This window comes from Athene cunicularia (genome assembly GCF_003259725.1).
Source record: "Athene cunicularia isolate RWA chromosome 9 unlocalized genomic scaffold, athCun1 chr9_part2, whole genome shotgun sequence".
NCBI lineage: Eukaryota > Metazoa > Chordata > Aves > Strigiformes > Strigidae > Athene > Athene cunicularia.
In genome coordinates this window covers 3,547,094-3,565,224 of record NW_020799111.1, presented here as the reverse complement: position 1 = coordinate 3,565,224, position 18,131 = coordinate 3,547,094, and the positions used below count along the sequence as shown (strand labels likewise).

The window sequence follows — 18,131 nt, the reverse complement described above, 5'->3', positions numbered from 1 at the left end:
TGACAAAAAAAAATTTGATTCTTAAGTGGTTAAGATGCTAGGATAAGAAACGGGAAGGGCTCTTGCTCTATCTTACAATTACTGGGTTTTTTAACATTTACTGGGGAATGTAGTCAAGTAAGTTATCAGTCTGGCATCTCATAAAAAGTTATGATGGGCTCCGAAACTTTGAATATAAATCTGTTTAAAGCTAATCTCATCTAATATTTATCATCCAAAATAAACACTTTATTTTGTGCTGCATTACTCTTACAGTGTGCTAGGGTACTGTCAGAAATACCAACTCCTTTTTTCTACACTGAACAAAACTGAAAATAAAAATAAAGACAAACCCAAAGTACCTACCAGGCTAAGCTAAACACAGTTGTAGCCTGAGGACACTACATAAGCAAAATATTAGTCTAATCTCATAAAGCATCTTCTCTTATCACACATCCAAAATGACAGTTTAATTGCTATAGCAGCAACAGACTGCATATTAGGAGTTGGAAATGGTGCACCTGCAAAAGTAAGGCTACTACTTATTTGGAGGCTCAGGATGGTACTTTGAATGCCTGAAGCATTTAATGCCCTCTCTCTCAGGCTGTCAAGTAATCTAAGGAGGACTTGGGAACCGGAGGCTTGAAATACAGAGTAGTATCAGTCATTTATGGCTTTACAGTGAGTTTAAGAGATGAAAAGCAAAAAAACCTAAACCCAAACAAACAAAACCCCAAATCACACAACAAACACCCAATTAACTAGATTTCTGAATTACTAGTATAGGATTAGCAATATCAGACTCTACCACTATACTGCATCGTATTCCCAAACAATATCAGAGAGATGAAAAACTAAGAGGAGACTAATAATATAATGTTCAGTGAGAAAGTAACGCACATTTGTAACGAGCACAAGGCTGTGCAGACGGTTGCGTTTCAAGAGTCCTGTTTGTAAAGGGTTTGACAATCTCCTCACACCTGCAGAGGAGGGGGTTCTGTACTGCAGGAGCCACCTGTGCAGCTTGGGCTGCAGTGGCCTGTCTCGGCAGACGAGGCCCAGGCCTGGCTGGTTTTGGAGCCTGAACTTCCCCCTCACCTCTAGAGGTGCTTCCTCCAGGCCAGGGTTGAGGCGAATCAGTGGGGAAGCTTGTCCTGCTACTGCTCATGCCAAACCCATTCTGCAGATTAACAGAGGACTTCAGCCTCCAGAGCTGTCAGTCTGACATCTTTTGCATATGCTGAATTATACATATAAAATTACTGGCTTTAATATATATCTGCAGTTCTTCAATGCCAACCAAATAATGGCTTATTTCAAGGGAAAATACTATTTGACTGCCTCATTTAATGTTTATTACTTAACATTGCACCCTGAAGTCCAAAATTTTCTACTTTGCATCACATACAGATTTTCTAACTTCTAATGTATGTTTTTAGTGCCCATAATAACATGTTAGTGCAATGCATTTTGTAACCACTTACCAGACCACTATTTCTAGATCTTCTGAAAACTATTAAAGTTAACTGCTAATAGCAAGAGGATAATAATTAGCACTGACCTATCCATCCCATTGAAGATGAAGGAGAATCATCAACTTGCACACTCAGCTATTCCTCTTTTGATTTTAATGTCCTTTATCTGCTAAACTCTAGCCCCTTGGATTTTTTCACTCCTCCTTATTTTATCCCTGTGTACGTGGGGGAGCACTACCCAGATCAATATTCTAACAGTCTAATTCAAAGGCCTGTTCTAGCAGCAGTCAGCTCCTGAAACTACTGCAACTGAGCATATTTCTGCTGGTTTATTTATACTGCATATCCTTTTGTGGGCCACACGAGTGTTTGCCAGTAACAAAAGCTGTGAAAATGAACAGGTAGCTATAACCAGCTTGGTGGCTTCTTGAAGCAAGGGAAAGTAAGTAGAATTTACTTATTGCAACAGGACTCAGATCTTACTTCAAAATTTCTAATAAGAGTTTTAAAAAATAACAATCTTATTCTTAGTTGTGACATTAGCTGTAGGGAGCTCTAATCTGAAAGAATTTTTCAGCTAGTTAATTTAAGAAGTTTTTTAATGACGATCAAAGAGTTTCTCTGTTTCTAGCTCAAGACACTCTGAAATGTTATATATATATATATATATATATATATATATATAAATGCACTCAAAGCACCTGTAGGATCTGCTTGAAGCCTACAGTATTTTCAACCTGTGGTTCAGGCACACATGAGTAATTGAGAACAGCAATTTCAATGTCAGTGATCTTAGGTTTACCTGCATCCCTCCTAGAAAACATTTAGGGGTCTGCAAATGAAAAAGGTGTTAAATATCCACAGTTATTCTACATTTCTTTCCCATTACAAAAATAAGCCCTGGAAAAACACCACCATTTCAATGCAGTAATAGGAACACATTGATTTCTCTTACCTCTTCTAAGTAAATATTATCAAGGTCATATGGGGTTCTGACAGATTCTACCATCCAGCTCTCGGGAGTATTTAGGTTCAAAGTGAATAGTGGAGACTGAGGCATATCCAAAAACTTGGCAATTGGTCCTGGAGCAAAGTTGTTATCTGCTGTGAAAGAAATCTCCGGCTCCAAAACATAGCGATAAAAGCTGAAATTTCAGAAAGAGAGTGTTAGGATGTATTTCTGCCAAACTTGCCAAATATTTCTTTCTCGTTGAACTTGCTGACAGCATCAGCTTTCCCAGATCTCAAATGTCTCCAAAGCTTTGTCCAAAGCAACACAGGTTGTGTTAACCTTAGAAGAGGTCAGAATTTTCATCTTGAAGGACCAAGCAGAATGTGCAAGACTCAACCATTACAAGTAGTAAGTAATTTTATATATTTTTATATATATATATATATATATATATATAAATATATAAAAATAAAATTAATAAAAAGCACCCAACTTGTAAACCAGCAGAATTACCTCATGCTATCCAAACTCCCAGAATATCTGTGGAAAATCATGCTATATTATATAAATGAGCTCAAAGTAGTTATTGAGAGTTCCTATAGGACATCTGACAGTGTTTCTGTGCTTGCACATTCCAACAGGTTTTTCTTCCTCTTTTTAACCCTGGCACGGTAGTGCTTACCTTTTCAGTGGCATGTCAGAAAGTTTTGACTGGCAGTTCATAAACACTCTGAGGTTCATATTTATCAACTGGTTCAAAACCTAAAGTAATGAGAAAAAGACATCTCTTAAAATGCTAACTAAGAAAGCTGACCACTTGTTTTATAGACAGGACCTCAAGGAGGCATGTTACCTGCTCATTCTCAATCCTCCCTTCTCATTATTTGTTTTACCACACCCATCTTTTAATTAGTGGTTTTAAGAACAGCTACCCATTCCCTCACATCACAGGCATCCTTTTGGGGATGCAGAGACCTCCCTCCTCAAGAACAGAATCACTGCAAACTAACCAGTTAAAATGGTGACACTAAAAGCTATCTAGATGATATCTAAGCATGATCTTAGTGTGTAGTATAGTGCAATTAGTTCTTCCACTAATGGATGTATTGTGCAACTCAGACACACTATTAGAAGGCCATTGGTCACCACCCAGTCAAGGGGGAAGACGAGCATTCCAAAATTACAGAACAGACAACTTTATTGCCATAAAACACATTAAAACATTGTATACGTACCAAAAGTAATGGAGCAAGTCTCTGTGCATCTCTGGTCACAGGATCAACAATAGCCACAACATCAAAGTACGTCTCCCCCTCTTTTGGTCTCAGTTTAACTGCACTAAACAGAAGAAAAAACAATTTTAAAGTATCAAACATATGGATAAACATAGGAAAAAACCTATCCATCTCATTCTGAAGGCAGACTACTTCCTAAATGCTATATGCTTTATAACACTAGATAGAGAAAAAATACACACACACATATACATGTGTAGAGACAGGCAGACAGAAAAAATTAATTTCTGCAATCTCACTGTGCCCTGAAAACTGCTGGGGACTTTCTTATTGCTATTTGGATATTATTTTTTAAAAATAGTTAAATGCAACATAAACTAATGGGAACGTTAAAACACAAGGGAAAGCATATGGCTCAGCAAATGACAGCAATCCTATACCTGTATCGTTCTTCAAAAAAATTATATTCAATCCTTGCCTCTCCTTTTGGCTGAGCAGAGAGAAGAGCATCCACTTTCATTACCAAGTCACTTGCACTGAAAAAAGAAAGGCCAAAAAAAAAAAAGGTTTACAGACACTCAAAAAATGCAGGTACTTAACACATTTCTGCCAGTTAGCAGCAAAAGAGAAGACAGACTGAATTCAGATATACAAACTAACGCTTTTACTACCTCTCTACATAAGCTCTGAAAAATTAAACATATTCAAGGGTTCATCTGCCACTAATTTAATCAGGTTGCAGCCTTATTACTGAGGGTGCCATAGGATTTAACTCTATAACAAATACAGAGCAGCTGATTTTAGGGGTCAGCCATGCTACAGGCACTGCATTCCTGAACTTCACTAACCTCTCTTAGACCTGTAAGCCATTCAGATCAAACCCTTGTTTCACAGCAGTCTTCCCATTTTACACTGCAGCTCTTAAGAACTAGGAAGCAATCCTGTATGTGGAGAAACTTTGAGAGAGAGGGGTCCTATCATTAGGAGAGAATTACTTGTGACAACTTCTTCCTTTTTATTGTTCCCATAAATTTTCAGTCTAATATTTTAAGAATATATTTAAACTTGAAAATGTAAAACCTCTTGAAAGCTCAATGAAAATTGATTTGTACATCATAGCTTTGCCAAGAAGCAATACTGTAACTTAAAGGTCTGTCAGCTTTTCCTGAATTAAGTAAATCTCATAGATTTATGGTGACAGCTGTTTAAATTGTTCACACCAAAACCACAAGCCTGGAAGCCTGCCAAGTTCTAGTGTTTTCCAATGAAACAGATAATTTTAAAAGCTTTTGAAAAACTGGCAGCATTCAGACCAAAAAACCACTGCTCTGTCCAAAAGTAGCCTATGTTCAAACCATACCTACCACCCTTATTTCTCTTTAGATTCCCAACAGAGCAATGGATGCAAAAGTGTTTAGAACGCTCTCAAACCCTGTCCTCCTAGGATTCAGAATTACGCAAGATTTTGGCACAAAAGACCTCATGCTTAATTTACTTAACCAGCCTGTAACAGTCAAGAAGCATCACAACAAAACATGATGCTAAATATGAGAGAAACTATCTTCTTAGCTATGAGCTGCAACACACAAGCATGCCTATGGACTTCAGTTCTTTTGAACCTGAAGATGACCTTCTTTTGGATTAGCTGACCTCTATGCTTTTTGCAATAATTATCTAGAACTATGATTTCCATATGCTTATCTCTACCTCCTTTCCTATAGCTTCTCTTAAAAAAGTTAAAAGCAGCATACATGATTCTGTAGTACTGACAGTGAAATATATTACTAAAATAATTTTCATATTGATAGGCCAAGCAGCACTTAACTGAACTGCAGACAGTTTCAAAAAGCATACTCCAGTGTCTCATTTTCTTCCCTTCTTTCTGCTTTTAAATCAATACCATAGTAATCCTACATATGATTTATGAAACCCTGACATATTGGAGGTAAATAGTTTAAAACAGCACGTCAGTTAAGATTTAGCTGGGGAGAAAAAACACAGAAAGTCTGAAGGCCTTAATATAAATTAAAAGTTAGGCTTCTCTTCCATTTAGAGGAGCAGAAAGGTAATCTGGTGCAGAAAGCATTTTCAAGAATAAATGTAAAAACGTGCAGCAATTTATACCACTTTGTAACACATTCCACAGCAGCAAACAACTCTTCTCTGCATGCAGACATCTTCTGTTAGTAAAGCTGTCACTGACCAGAGTCAACTAAACCTTGAATGAAACCTCATCTAGCTGAGCACAGCAGTGAATTTAGCCAGCCCCCATAGAATGCCTCACCACCCTAATTTTTTTTTTTTCAGCCCACCTGCATCCCTCCCTGCCCCCAATCCAAGAAACCACTTCTTGAACTCCTCAGACAACACAGCAGGCTGTTGCCAGCCCTGCTGCTGTGATTCAGGGACTTTCTCAGTGAATACCAACACATTCACTGTTTCACATTCACTTGAACGGTTCTGCAGTAAACTCCTACAGACTTGGGCACTTTCCCAGTTTCTTGCTGCTTGTCAGTGAGGCTCCAGCCAACCACTACAAGGTCACAGACCAGCCATGGCAGGTTGCTACTAGATACAGATAATGATTTAGAGGCAATGAACTCTGAGCAACAGTACCATAGTAGGGGTTGCCAGTACCCTCAGAACTGCCTCCTGAATCTGGGGGGATACAGTTACAGCTCCATTGATTGTGAACTACAGAAAAGTCACTAAAGCACTTTAAACCCAATAAAGATAATTTACATCTTTTTCCTTTCTCACTTGCCCCTCTGAACAGCTGAGCCTTGACCATACCAACACAAGCATGTTTGTTTATAGCACCTATCCAGAGTGTACTTGATAAAGCTTTCTCCAGGCTGCAGGAAGTCATGTTATCAGCATACCACCACTTTTTTGTAAGCCTCTTCACGTTTACTTACAGATCTTCTTCAAATCCCAGCTGCTGAATCTGAGATTTGATTTTTTGTCCTGATGTCTTTAGTATGATATTCTCAAGGAGATGAAAATCATCCTGATTGAACATCTCACCATCCTCTAATGGGCCAATAATCTACAAAAAAAGCTGGATCAGCATTATTAGGTAAAGGCTACACAAAATTCAAAGATGTATTAAATAAATGCTCTAGTCTTGATGGGTATCAGCTGTCTAGGCTGGTATTAATGTCAATGGCAGCAGAGTTTAACAGATAAATCTAGCTATTTAGAGGCAAGAGTCCCAGACTAAGGCATAAAATGCATACTTAAAATTTTCACGTAGTGCTTTGAAAAAGTCAGGCATATTAAATTATACATGCAATACTACATCTTGAAGGGGCAACAGAATACAAGGCCAGTTCCAGTAGTCCAGCAAGACTCCAGCAAATCTCACTCCTCTAGCTTTTGGAAACCTAAAAGCTACCTAGACAATTCTTGCTATTTTGCTAATGAGAGAAATAGAATGCCATGGCTCATCACTTTAAATTTTTAACCCTTTAAAGTATACAGTAACCACTGGAACTTGCAGGTTTTTTTTCCTAACTAGGAAACAAATGACAAAAGACAACTTAATGCAGCGGGGTTTCATTATTTGCAGTGAAATATTGTAACACCATTTGCCTGATTTAAGTGGCTATCGTAAAAAGAGCTGGTTAAAGACACCAAGGCACCTTGGTTAGGGCCAGATACAGCAGCATTTTGCCCAATGAACTGAAGCAGCACAATCTTTCAAATTTATCATCTCTTTCTGCCGCTGGACTCAATTCACTGCCAACATGAAAGCAACTCTGTTACTAAAAGATCTGAATTTGTACAAAACACCCAACAACTAACTGCACACAGTACAAAGAAAAGGTCATGCAGGTCTGAATAAATCAAACTGGCAGCAGTCCTCAAGACTACTGAGACCTAAAGAAGGCTGAGACTGTCTGATCCCTAGACTCTGGTGCTCAAGGTCTGCTTCTTTCCCACATGTGGAATATCTCTTTTCCTGTCTCGTGATTGATCTCACCCTTCCATTGCTGATCACAGCCCTCTGGCCCTTCTTCAGCTTTAGAACATCTCTGCAATATATAGCATGGGACAGAATAAAATCCACCTTAGGAGATTCAAAGGCTTCTTTGAAAATACTGATATCCATACCCTGAAAGAAAAGAATACTTCACATTGAAACAGGAAGAAAAGTACACCTCTGCACACTTATTTTAAATGCACCTTTTTTGTTTCCATTCAAAAACATCTTTGTATCTTGCTAAACTTTATCCCCAGGCCCCTCTTCTTTATGGTCTTAAACCTAGTTCTTGCCTGTCACCTTCAAACATCCCAACTTCTGATGTGAAGGGCCACAGCCCTAGTAATTGTTGCTACTTAGACCAGTTGTTTCATCATTCTTTTGTTCTTAAGTACTTCGTGGCTGACTTTTAAAAATCTACTCTGAGAAATGTAATTGTAATTTTTTTTCCTCAGCTTTTAAAAAAGATTATAGTTGCCTCTTGGCCCCCCATGAAAAAACTGTCTCACTTAAATAGAATCTGCATTCCTTTTAACTTTGAGAAGTTATGTAGTTTTGATGTATATGAGGATTTACTTTATTTTTAGAAAAAAACCCACAGCAAGACCAACAGTGGTACTCTTCACTGTTACTGAATCTTTTGCATACAAACATACTACACTAAAAAATTAATTAGAAGAACAAGTGAAGTACCCAACCTTTGTAAATGCCAACAAACATACTTACCCCAACAGCAAATTCTAAGATGTCGGCTCCTGCCTCTACTGCCTTTGCATTGTCTTCTTTTGCCATTTTGGTGATGAAGTTCTTGGCATTATTTGACGTTTGTGTCTGTAGGGCTGCCCATATGGCTTTAGCAACAAGTGTATTCTGGCTATTTGGATCTTCACTAGGATTATTAATCATGCTAATTCGAACATTATTGCTGGATTTCTGTGTTTAACAAAACATGCATTAGGAAAGTTTTAGATTTCAGGTATTTTAAATGAGAAGAGTAAATCTATTATAATAAACACTAGAGCAAAAGCTCTGTATTTCTTAAGCAGAAAAGCAGATTCCAAATAAGGTAAATAACAGCAAAGGGTTAAAAGGATGAATGAAATGATTTAACATCAAGTATTTAGTTTGTGTATAGGCACCACCGTGACAGGAATCTTCTAGATAATACTGTGCTACACAAGAGATAGAGGAGGACCATGGACACCACTCAGAGGTCTTGCAAAACAGTGATTAAGGAGTAAGCCATCTATTTTTATGATTCAATTATCTTCGCAGAACAAATGAGACAAGAGAATACAATGTTCACAGACATCTTCAATTTAGAACCACGAGCTTAAAAGAACATCTTTTCTTTATTGTATTGGCATAGTGCCAAGAGGGGATTCTGGCCTAGTACAAGGTTAGTGATGTTACAGCCCCTACAATTAAGATGAGGCTGGAAATTAGAGACCCTGCAGGGAAAACCCATCTCCCCAGGTCATACAACAAGAAACCACACAATTGTGTTTCTCAAGCCTCCACCTACTGCTTTATTAGCACTGCTAACCCATTCAAATGAACACATTACCTACCTGATGTTTAATGGCATCATACAACAATTGCCTCCCCGAAGGCTTATCAAAATCACCAACAATCCAGAAAGTAACTGGTCTAACAAAGGAATCATCTGCAATTAAGAAAAAAAAGGTGGGAAAAACCTGGGTGGGCAGGCTTCAGTTTTTCCTCATTTGGGGGAAAAATGTGATGCACATGCAAAGATTTCAAAAAGAGTAAAATTACACAGGAAAGCTATGGATGAAGCTAAGCTATGAAGTCTGGCAAGACAAGAGTAACAGCATTGGTATTATATTAGGTTTCATCTACCTCATTCAGAAAACCCACACGGGACAGCATGCATCACTGTTTATAAACTGGATTTTTTTTTTGTTTACTACCTTTGTAATTTAGAAATTATAAAGGAACCTATAAATACAGATTCCAACATATTGCTTCTTTGTACTGAAGCTAGCATGCATCTGAACAGCTTTCTTCATTTCCTGCTGGTTCTAAAACCAATGTTACAAAGGAACCAGAAAATTCCCAGAATAAAAACATACGAAATGGTAAAGCATGAGTTACCATATATCTCCTTGGAAGACATTCCTGGTCAAAAAGCAGAAAGAAAAGGGGGAAAGGAGAGAGACATTAATAATTTGATAGTAATCCCCATGTGTATCAAGAAGCTGCAGCACTGTACTGGGCATAAGTGAATCACTGAAGTTCAAGTCCAACTAGCAACAAGTTTATGCTACTTTTAGAATAAGCTTTGACTTTTTCTTCCTCTCAGATAGACTGATGCCTTATTTTCATGCTACAGCAATTATTATACTACGTATTACCAGTTTCATACCATACTGTGAATGCATCATTCTGAAGACTGTTTGCAAAAACTTCCATGCCATTATTAACCATTTCTATTATCTTCCCTCTTTAAAAACTAGCATGACAGTGCTATTTCAGTACTGTTGTTGAGCCAGAAATATGTATATCTTTCCTATTATTTTAGAAAACAAATGTGCTACAGCATTACTGTAATCAGATACCAGTTATTAAATATCTTAAGTGACAGAAGAGGCAGTGACCCAAAACTGTGTAGCCATGGGATTGCAAATTAATGCACTTTCAACTGACCATGCACAGGTGTAGATTTAATTAATACTCTACAAAAGGAAAACAAGAAACTTGGTCAGATCTAAGTGGCTGAACATGAACTGAGGGGAAATACAAGACAGAAGGAGCAATGGGAACATTTAAGGCAGTGCATGAAGGTGGCAGTGGCTGGAGACATTACTGGGGAAACTTGTGAGAGTCTACTAAAGATGACAGACAGGAACAAGAGGAACTGGTTCAAATGACAGCAGCTTATTTATGATACCTAACTGAAATGGACATAGGAAAGGCCTGATTAAGCTCTGTATTATGTCTGTGCATGCTTTTCCTACGCTGAGAAGTACAGCTGAGTTTTAACATTAACGGGAGACTTCATGTATAACTGTAATAAAACAATACTACACTGAAAAAGCAGTACATGCACTGGAGCAGTAAAAACAGCACAGAACATGCTATGTGTTGTCATATAATGGACAGTAACAATTTTCTTCTGAATCCATGTAACTTTTAGTCATTTTGAATTATGAGACAGAGCTAGGACCCCTTTTGTATTTTTTTAGTCAACGTCACTGCAGGATCAGATCTTACACTGCTGCATTTCTGGTGGTCATTTGCAATATAGCAAGAGCAGGTGGGGTGGGATTTTGTTATTCATTGAAAACTGAGCTGGGTTTAAAGAGGGGTACATTCTTGTTTCATGTAGATGTCATGACTTGTTAAGAAAAAATAGATATTTTTTAACACTTAGATTGCACCATTACCCACAGGCCTGAACAAGGCTCAATAACGTGTGTTGGAAACACACACAAGATGAGATTTGGGTTCATAATCCACTGCAGACTTTACCTTTTTTTGTTAAGTAGGTCATGCTGTTTGCAACAGCAGCTGTCTTATGTTTGGAATCCAATGTGGTAAATCGAGCAAAGTCATCCACGTAAAAGTTATCTGAGAAAGAGAGAAAGTATTAGATGGCAAAGCAACTATTCCATGTAAAATGAAAGAAAAATCACTATTACCAGAACATTAAGAACACATTCAATTTAGTTCCCTGTGATACTGCTTTTTATGTCTCATTTCCACTGTGAATATGTAAGCTGAAGAATACATTTTTGTTGTCACGTAAGTTATATTTTTGTCTCATAAGTCACTTTAATAATTACATTGCATATTTGATATGGAGTCAGTTGAAAGAATTGTTCAAGTCTCACTTAGCTGAAGTTAATTTATGCAAATAATATACCTTTAAAAATCCACTGTGTTACTATTTTTCAAGCAACTCAAAAAAGGCAGTTGTACAAGTGTTTTTGCAATACTGTCATTACACTGCAGTCACTGCGTTGGGTGTTAATACATTTAGCCATGAAAAGTTCTGCTAAATCTTAAGTCATTCCAGAGATGACTGTCAATCTCTGCTCAAAAGAAGGTTAGAAATAAGAAACAAGCTGTTGCTTTATACATTATATAACTGTTCTTGGCTTTTCTAGCATTGCTAATTTCTCAACTTCATGAGTCATATTCCTCTAAAGGTTTGTATAAAATCAAACCAAATTCCTGTTTTCAAAAATCTGTAGACCTTAACGTTGCTACTGTACATAACATCTCCCCCAGCACCAGAGCTAGATCATCACCACTTGGGGTGCTCTTAATATTTTGCCACTAGAGCTTTCTGTTGGGACAGCAAAAGTCTGACTCAGATACTTCAGGATTAATGCAATTAAAAGCATCCCTTACTCATTCCTGTCAGATCTAGGTACTCTCTGTCAGACGTTAAGATTCTTGAGTTAATTCTTGGAACAACATTAGGCTGGTTCATGATATACTCAACCACATCTTGGTCATTAGATAATTCACCCTGAAGGAAAGAAGCAATATTCATTATTTCACATGTATATTTTGCCTTTGATAGCTTAAAAAAAAACCCCAAACCACAACCAAAACACAAAAACCAAGCGACAACATCAGAAAACCAACCAACCAACCAAGAAGTTATGCAAGTTAACTTGTCTTGTGTATGACACATTCAGGGACTTTTGAATCAAGTTTTTCCAAAACTTGTTTCTCTCTAAAGTCACAGGTGATCTCAGCACCTACCAGGTACACGGCTCGCTGGAAGATGCTTGTGGTTTCTAGGATTTTGTGCATTGTCACGGTTTCTAGGTCATCAGGATCCAGCTGATCTTTTTGAAAAGGCATTCCATTGAACAGCACCACAGGGAGCGGACCTACACCCGTTTGCTCATAGTAACCTCTTGCTGCCTAAATACAGGGGAAGAAGGAGCTTTACCACATTAGTCCATTACCATGAAATGTCCACAACATTTCCACACAATAGTCACCTAAGTCTATTTTAAGCACACTAAGATGTCCTTCCAGCTTTTATACCATGCAAAGAATATTAATTTCACACAGTGCATAAGACACTTTCTGTAGCTTACATGCACAAGATGTCCTTGTCTTTCAGAGTTTCAAAGCAAAAGTAGTCACTTTGTAACACAGAAGTGCAAAATATCCCCCTAAGTTCATACCACAGATAAATAAATTCCCATGGGCCCTTTCTGGTAATACCAAAAACTGCACAACAGAAAATCTGACTGCATATGGAAGCAAATGCAATGCAAGCAGTGACAGCTGTAACGTAAGACAGGGTAGTTGTTTTTTCTTTGTATTTTTTAAGAACATGTTTCTTAAACTTGTGAAAAACATTTACTTGCGGGGCAGGGGGTTATTATGTAAGGACAAATTTCCCCATTTCATGTAACCACTGCAGAATGCACCATCACTATTGATATTCTGTTATGGACAAAAGTTAATCAGGTTCTACTGTTTAGAGGTCTTGTTGAGACCTTTCAGGACCTTTTAAGGACATAATTATCACAAAGCTCAGATCACATGAAAGAGTGCTCAGTGTTGTTTTAACTTGTGTCGTTTGTATGGAGACAGGCTCCTTCTAAAGGCTTCCTTCCTTATGTGAAGGCTTTGCAGTACTTTAAGCTGTGGTTGTGCTGAACAGTGCCAGGTACACCAGTTGCAGCAAGGCCTCCAGAATGGCCCCTCACCTCTTCTGGAGGGGAGTACCCTGAATGTGTTCGGTGTCTGGGGAGGAGGTGTTGCTTTTGGTTTATTGGGGTTTGATTTGGCATCTAGTACATAAACTGAAAAGGCCTCTCCCATCATATGAAAGTGTCTGTCTTACTTTCAGGAGTTTCGATTTCCTCAGAATGCTTTTCCCTTCACTTTACCACACTGGAAGATGGAAAGCATGTGTGCATATGAGCCTATATACGTAACCCTGGCTGCATTCCTTACATTTACAGATGTAGGCAGTATCATCTATGTTACAGAGCTACTGGAGACAGTATTTTCACTCTTTCTTTTAGAATATTCAACAAAAACATAAACATCCCTCTACAGAACCTCAAATAAAATCTGCTTCATGTCGCATATAAGTGATCCAATAGTAATTTGCTCTCCCAATTTTCTCCATACAGAAAAGTATCAACCCTAAAAATAACTTTAAGAAATTATTTGAGGACGATTGTTGAATGCCTTGCTATAGGAAAGGCATTTTGAATTCATCATCATTACTTTATATCACACAGTGGTCAAATACCAATAAAGAAAACCCACACCAATCCCTCCCAGACATTAAGCCCCTTGGTCTTCTTATGAACCATTCCAGTACCTTCATTTTTTTTTTTTTTAAAGTAATTTTAATCTCTACTGAAGTCTGCATACCAGAATGACTTACGAATCACAAGAAAGTTGTCTTGGTCCTGATACTATACATAAAGATTTTAAAATATATATACACTAGAATATATTATGTATATTATATAAAGCCAACTTATGTAAGTCACCCAACATGATAACAAAAGAACTACTTGGTTAGTAAGAGAATTGGATCCAAAAATTGTACATAAATAAATTTTCAAAATGGTGTTGAAGTGCAAAAAGTGAAAAACAGCTCTATTTCTTGAATTCTTACCTTTCTGTTTTGATCATAGGCAGAATCAATTCCCAGAATGCTGTTGACTTCCACATAAGGATACTGTTTCTCAAGAACACTAACCACATGCTGCACTTTCAGCTGATCTCCTGTTTTCACTTTGTTATATATCTGAAAGGGGGATACAAACACAAGTTTACAGCTGCAACTGTAAAAGCTCCTGTCCTTATCAAAAGTAAATTGACCTGTCACCTATATTCCAGTAACTATAATAAGGCATTAACAGGCATATTGCAAAACATATATTCATATTTATCAGCTGCAGTAACAGCTCCTAAGCACTTGTAGCACTTTTAATAATCTTGCTTTACCTCGTAGTCAGTGAGATTGGAAGGAGGTAAATATGTATTTCCTTAAATAATAACTTATGCCTTTTATTAGAAAAGGTATTTGAGGCTGAAAACTAGTGCTTAGGGGAAAAAAGGCTCAAGTGAAGCATATCCAAAGAGTTACCCTTCCCTTTAGATCTCAAGACATGCTTATAAACAATACAACAGATCTCACACATAAAGCGGGTAACTGTTTCCCTCTTGAAGACACAAGATTTTACTTCAATTTACAAATACACACCCCAAAAAATGAGAATCAAAGTCATTGCCTTCAAGTCACCAGCAGTTTAATGTTACAGCATGCCCTAATTTGTCAGTTTGTACAACAATGTCAAATCACAAGTGAAAATGCATTGACTAGCACCTTTGATGTGGCAAAAGTATGCAGCAGGAACTGTTCAAAACAAATTATAATATTGAAGGGATACAACAGTTTAGAACTCATTGGCAGAGTGAGCAAAGAGGCAGGATCAGAAAAATGTGCAAAACTTAAGTGTCACATTTAAATCTAGTCTCACTTGTTCAAGTAAGGTCAGAAGCACTTTACAAAGAAATGTGTATTGTGTACAGGTACTAGTATTTAGAGATACTCTGAATAACCAACCTAGTCAAAGAAAAACTTCCTCCATTATCGACATATTAGCACATTAACATAAGCTTATGTAACATGGAAAATATTAAAACATTAATTTCACTTTTAAATCAATACTTACAGACATGACAGTCTGGAAAGCATAATTAGTGTCCATTTCTTGTGCCACATAATTGTATGCCCTAAGGAGGGCAACACCAGGATCCTGAAGTCCATCAACATCCTCCGAGTCATTAACAACAAAGACTAGTCCTATCCTGAAATCAAACAAATCCCCAGATCATGAATCTATTATAAATAATCAATTCTTCATACAACTGTCAGCTGTGATCATCACCTGAGACAAAGGTTTTTTCTGGAATAGACTGGTGATTTTGAGCAGAGCAGTCAGGAATCAAACTTAGGACATATCAACTCTAATGGTGAGTCTATCACAATCTTGCTTTTCATCTCTCCTTCACCTAAAGTACTTGCTTTTAAGTTTCTTCTGGACTGTTAAAGAAACTAAACTCTATTTTGCTAGTAGCAAAAGTTAAAGTAAAAAAATTTTAAATAAGAAACAGTATTGAGGAAACGCCCTTCCCGATCACCAAGACAAGATGTGTAACATTTCTATTGTCCCATTAATGAGAATTTGACAATTGCAAACATCACAAAATCAAAACTAATGTAAAAAAATCCCATTAAAACATAGCAATTACCTCAGTGGGATGTGGTTACTGAAGAACATCTCTGCCACATTCAGTAACTCTGCTGTGGTCTCATGAGTAGGATCTACTATCAGCACCTGCATACAAATTGCAAGTGAGAAGTTTCTATTTCTTTAAGAAGTCAAGACACGGGTGTTTGATTAGAGATACTTTCATTCATGTCTCAGTGCAGAATTCTCATCAGTCCTATTCTGTACACTGCCAGGGAGCTGAGGCCCACTAAATAGTTTCTTGTTAAGTGTCTAAGTCCATTATCTAAAATACCCAGCCTAAACCACTCCTTTAAGCAGAAGTGACCAAACTATTTATGTACTTTTTATCTTTACCTCATCTAGGCTTCTGCCTCTGCGTGTACACAGATCCACCCATTAAGATGTGCATGGGAGACAGGCATTTGTCAGAATCGAGGAATACAGCATTGCTCTCCTCAACCCCCTGGAGAGCTGATGCTGCTACGACATTCTCAAAGCAAGCCCAAGCCCAGACAGAACAGGGCCATTCAGAATTAAGGCAGGGCCCTTTATTCATCCCAAGTGTTTTCATTTAATGATTTCACCGTTAAAAGTACTGAACTCCAGAGAAAAAGATAACACACTAATGCTCGCACAGCTGGAGGTGGTTGAAGTCCCTATCTAATAGATGTCAAGTCCATCTAATAGATACCAGAGAATCACGCTGAATAATCTCTGATTCTCAGCCATAGTTCACTAGGACGAGTAGAACAAAACCTTTTAGAAAAGCATCCCATCTCAAGATATTTAAGTGACAGAGAATCCAGCATATATGTAGGTAAATTGCAAAAGCTGTGGAATGAACATTTCATTTCTAGTCCGATTGGTACTTACAAAATTATGGAAGTTTTTTCTAATTTGTCTGATCACGCCTGGAAATGTGGGACGCAGCAGTTCTTGCACATTGGAAGGCCAGGAATTATAACGACTGTCAACTTCAAGATTGTTGATCCACTAAGAAAAAATAAAGCCATTTAAATGATTGACAGTCCTCCTGCTCAAGTCTGAGACTGTAAAATATTTTTAAAATCAGACACTATAGAGAGCTGTATGAATAAAAAGTTAAGCTTTTTAAAAAGAGCTAATTATATTTATAACCTTACTTTCCTTTTTTCCTTCACTGCAGTTTCTGAGCTGATTGTGAGATAAGAACAAAAGTTCCCCTGACAGCTGAAGAATGCATTGCCCAATGGCAAATAAGATAATTTTTTTATAAAAACATACGCACTGAAATAGCAGGGCTTCTGATGTCCACAGCATAGTCAGAATCTGATGGCTGGATGTTCAACTTCAGAACATTGTGCAAAGATAGACCCTCAATTCCTAAGCTGTGCAGGCCTTCCATAACGCGGGCTTCATTGCGTAGCACATCAATCAAGCTGGAAGGAAAAAGAAAAAAAATATTGTTGAATTTTAAAGACACAGCAAATAACCTGCTCTTATCCTAAGGGTTAACAGATGAAAGGTATAAACAAGTCTGCCATGTCTGTGCATTACTTCTTATTCATCACTGATTTCTAACTGTCCTAAGAAACCTGAGATAATTTAAACTTATTCAATTATATTGTATTTCTAGGAAAAACTACATTAAATTAACTAAAGCATGATATACATAAGTAATTTCTATTTCACATTATTGAAACAAATCTTAACAAAGATATAGGGTGGTTTTCAGATGAAAAAATTACAGTGGTTTATCCTTTGAGGATCAGTCTTTTTATCTTCAGAATAAAGCCTGTATGTTGTCAGTCTTGGAGACCAAAATCTTGCTAGTCACAGCACACATCAAAAACCTAGTACAAACAGTGACTTACCATTCCAATCTTCAAGGGTATTCAAGTTTTTAGATCAGCTTTTTTGTTAGAAATGTACTTGCATAAGAGAAGGAACCATGATTTGCTTTTTCCAGGGTTTTTTTAATTGTTAAATTAAACCCAGTCTAACTATAGACTTTGTGAAGAAGACTCAAAACTGCCTGACTGTCATCCATAAGCAGGAGGTAAACTCCTAAACAAGATACATTCTGAAAAATAAAATATTCCTACCTAAATATGTCCTGAGTGTCTAAGTCAATAAGTAGTCCGTTGATGAACACAGCAGAATCTCCTGGTTGCAATCCTAATGTTCCTTTGAAATACTGAAAGAAAGTAGACCATTAGAAGAATGCTCTGCACAGAAAAACATACTAGAGTTTAATGTGTCAAATTG

At 37.4% G+C, this 18,131-nt stretch overlaps 1 protein-coding gene across 3 annotated transcripts in view; it reads right to left on the bottom strand.

Moving 5' to 3' along the window:
- The window catches only part of UGGT1 (UDP-glucose glycoprotein glucosyltransferase 1), a 45,992-nt gene that overhangs the window by 13,657 nt on the left and 14,204 nt on the right, over positions 1–18,131 (bottom strand). For 2 of the 3 annotated variants that reach the window (XM_026855445.1, XM_026855447.1), the window contains exons 12-29: positions 17,969–18,060; positions 17,152–17,302; positions 16,758–16,877; positions 15,904–15,989; positions 15,324–15,459; positions 14,261–14,392; positions 12,367–12,531; positions 12,007–12,127; positions 11,122–11,220; positions 9,745–9,768; positions 9,198–9,292; positions 8,353–8,559; positions 7,627–7,758; positions 6,560–6,690; positions 4,082–4,177; positions 3,642–3,744; positions 3,089–3,168; positions 2,410–2,599 (exon numbers count right to left, since the gene is read on the bottom strand). In XM_026855445.1, coding sequence (XP_026711246.1) covers positions 2,410–2,599; positions 3,089–3,168; positions 3,642–3,744; positions 4,082–4,177; positions 6,560–6,690; positions 7,627–7,758; positions 8,353–8,559; positions 9,198–9,292; positions 9,745–9,768; positions 11,122–11,220; positions 12,007–12,127; positions 12,367–12,531; positions 14,261–14,392; positions 15,324–15,459; positions 15,904–15,989; positions 16,758–16,877; positions 17,152–17,302; positions 17,969–18,060 — 2,160 coding nt within the window. The remainder of the gene's footprint in view (positions 1–2,409; positions 2,600–3,088; positions 3,169–3,641; positions 3,745–4,081; positions 4,178–6,559; positions 6,691–7,626; positions 7,759–8,352; positions 8,560–9,197; positions 9,293–9,744; positions 9,769–11,121; positions 11,221–12,006; positions 12,128–12,366; positions 12,532–14,260; positions 14,393–15,323; positions 15,460–15,903; positions 15,990–16,757; positions 16,878–17,151; positions 17,303–17,968; positions 18,061–18,131) is intronic. The other variant, XM_026855446.1, reaches the window with a different exon arrangement.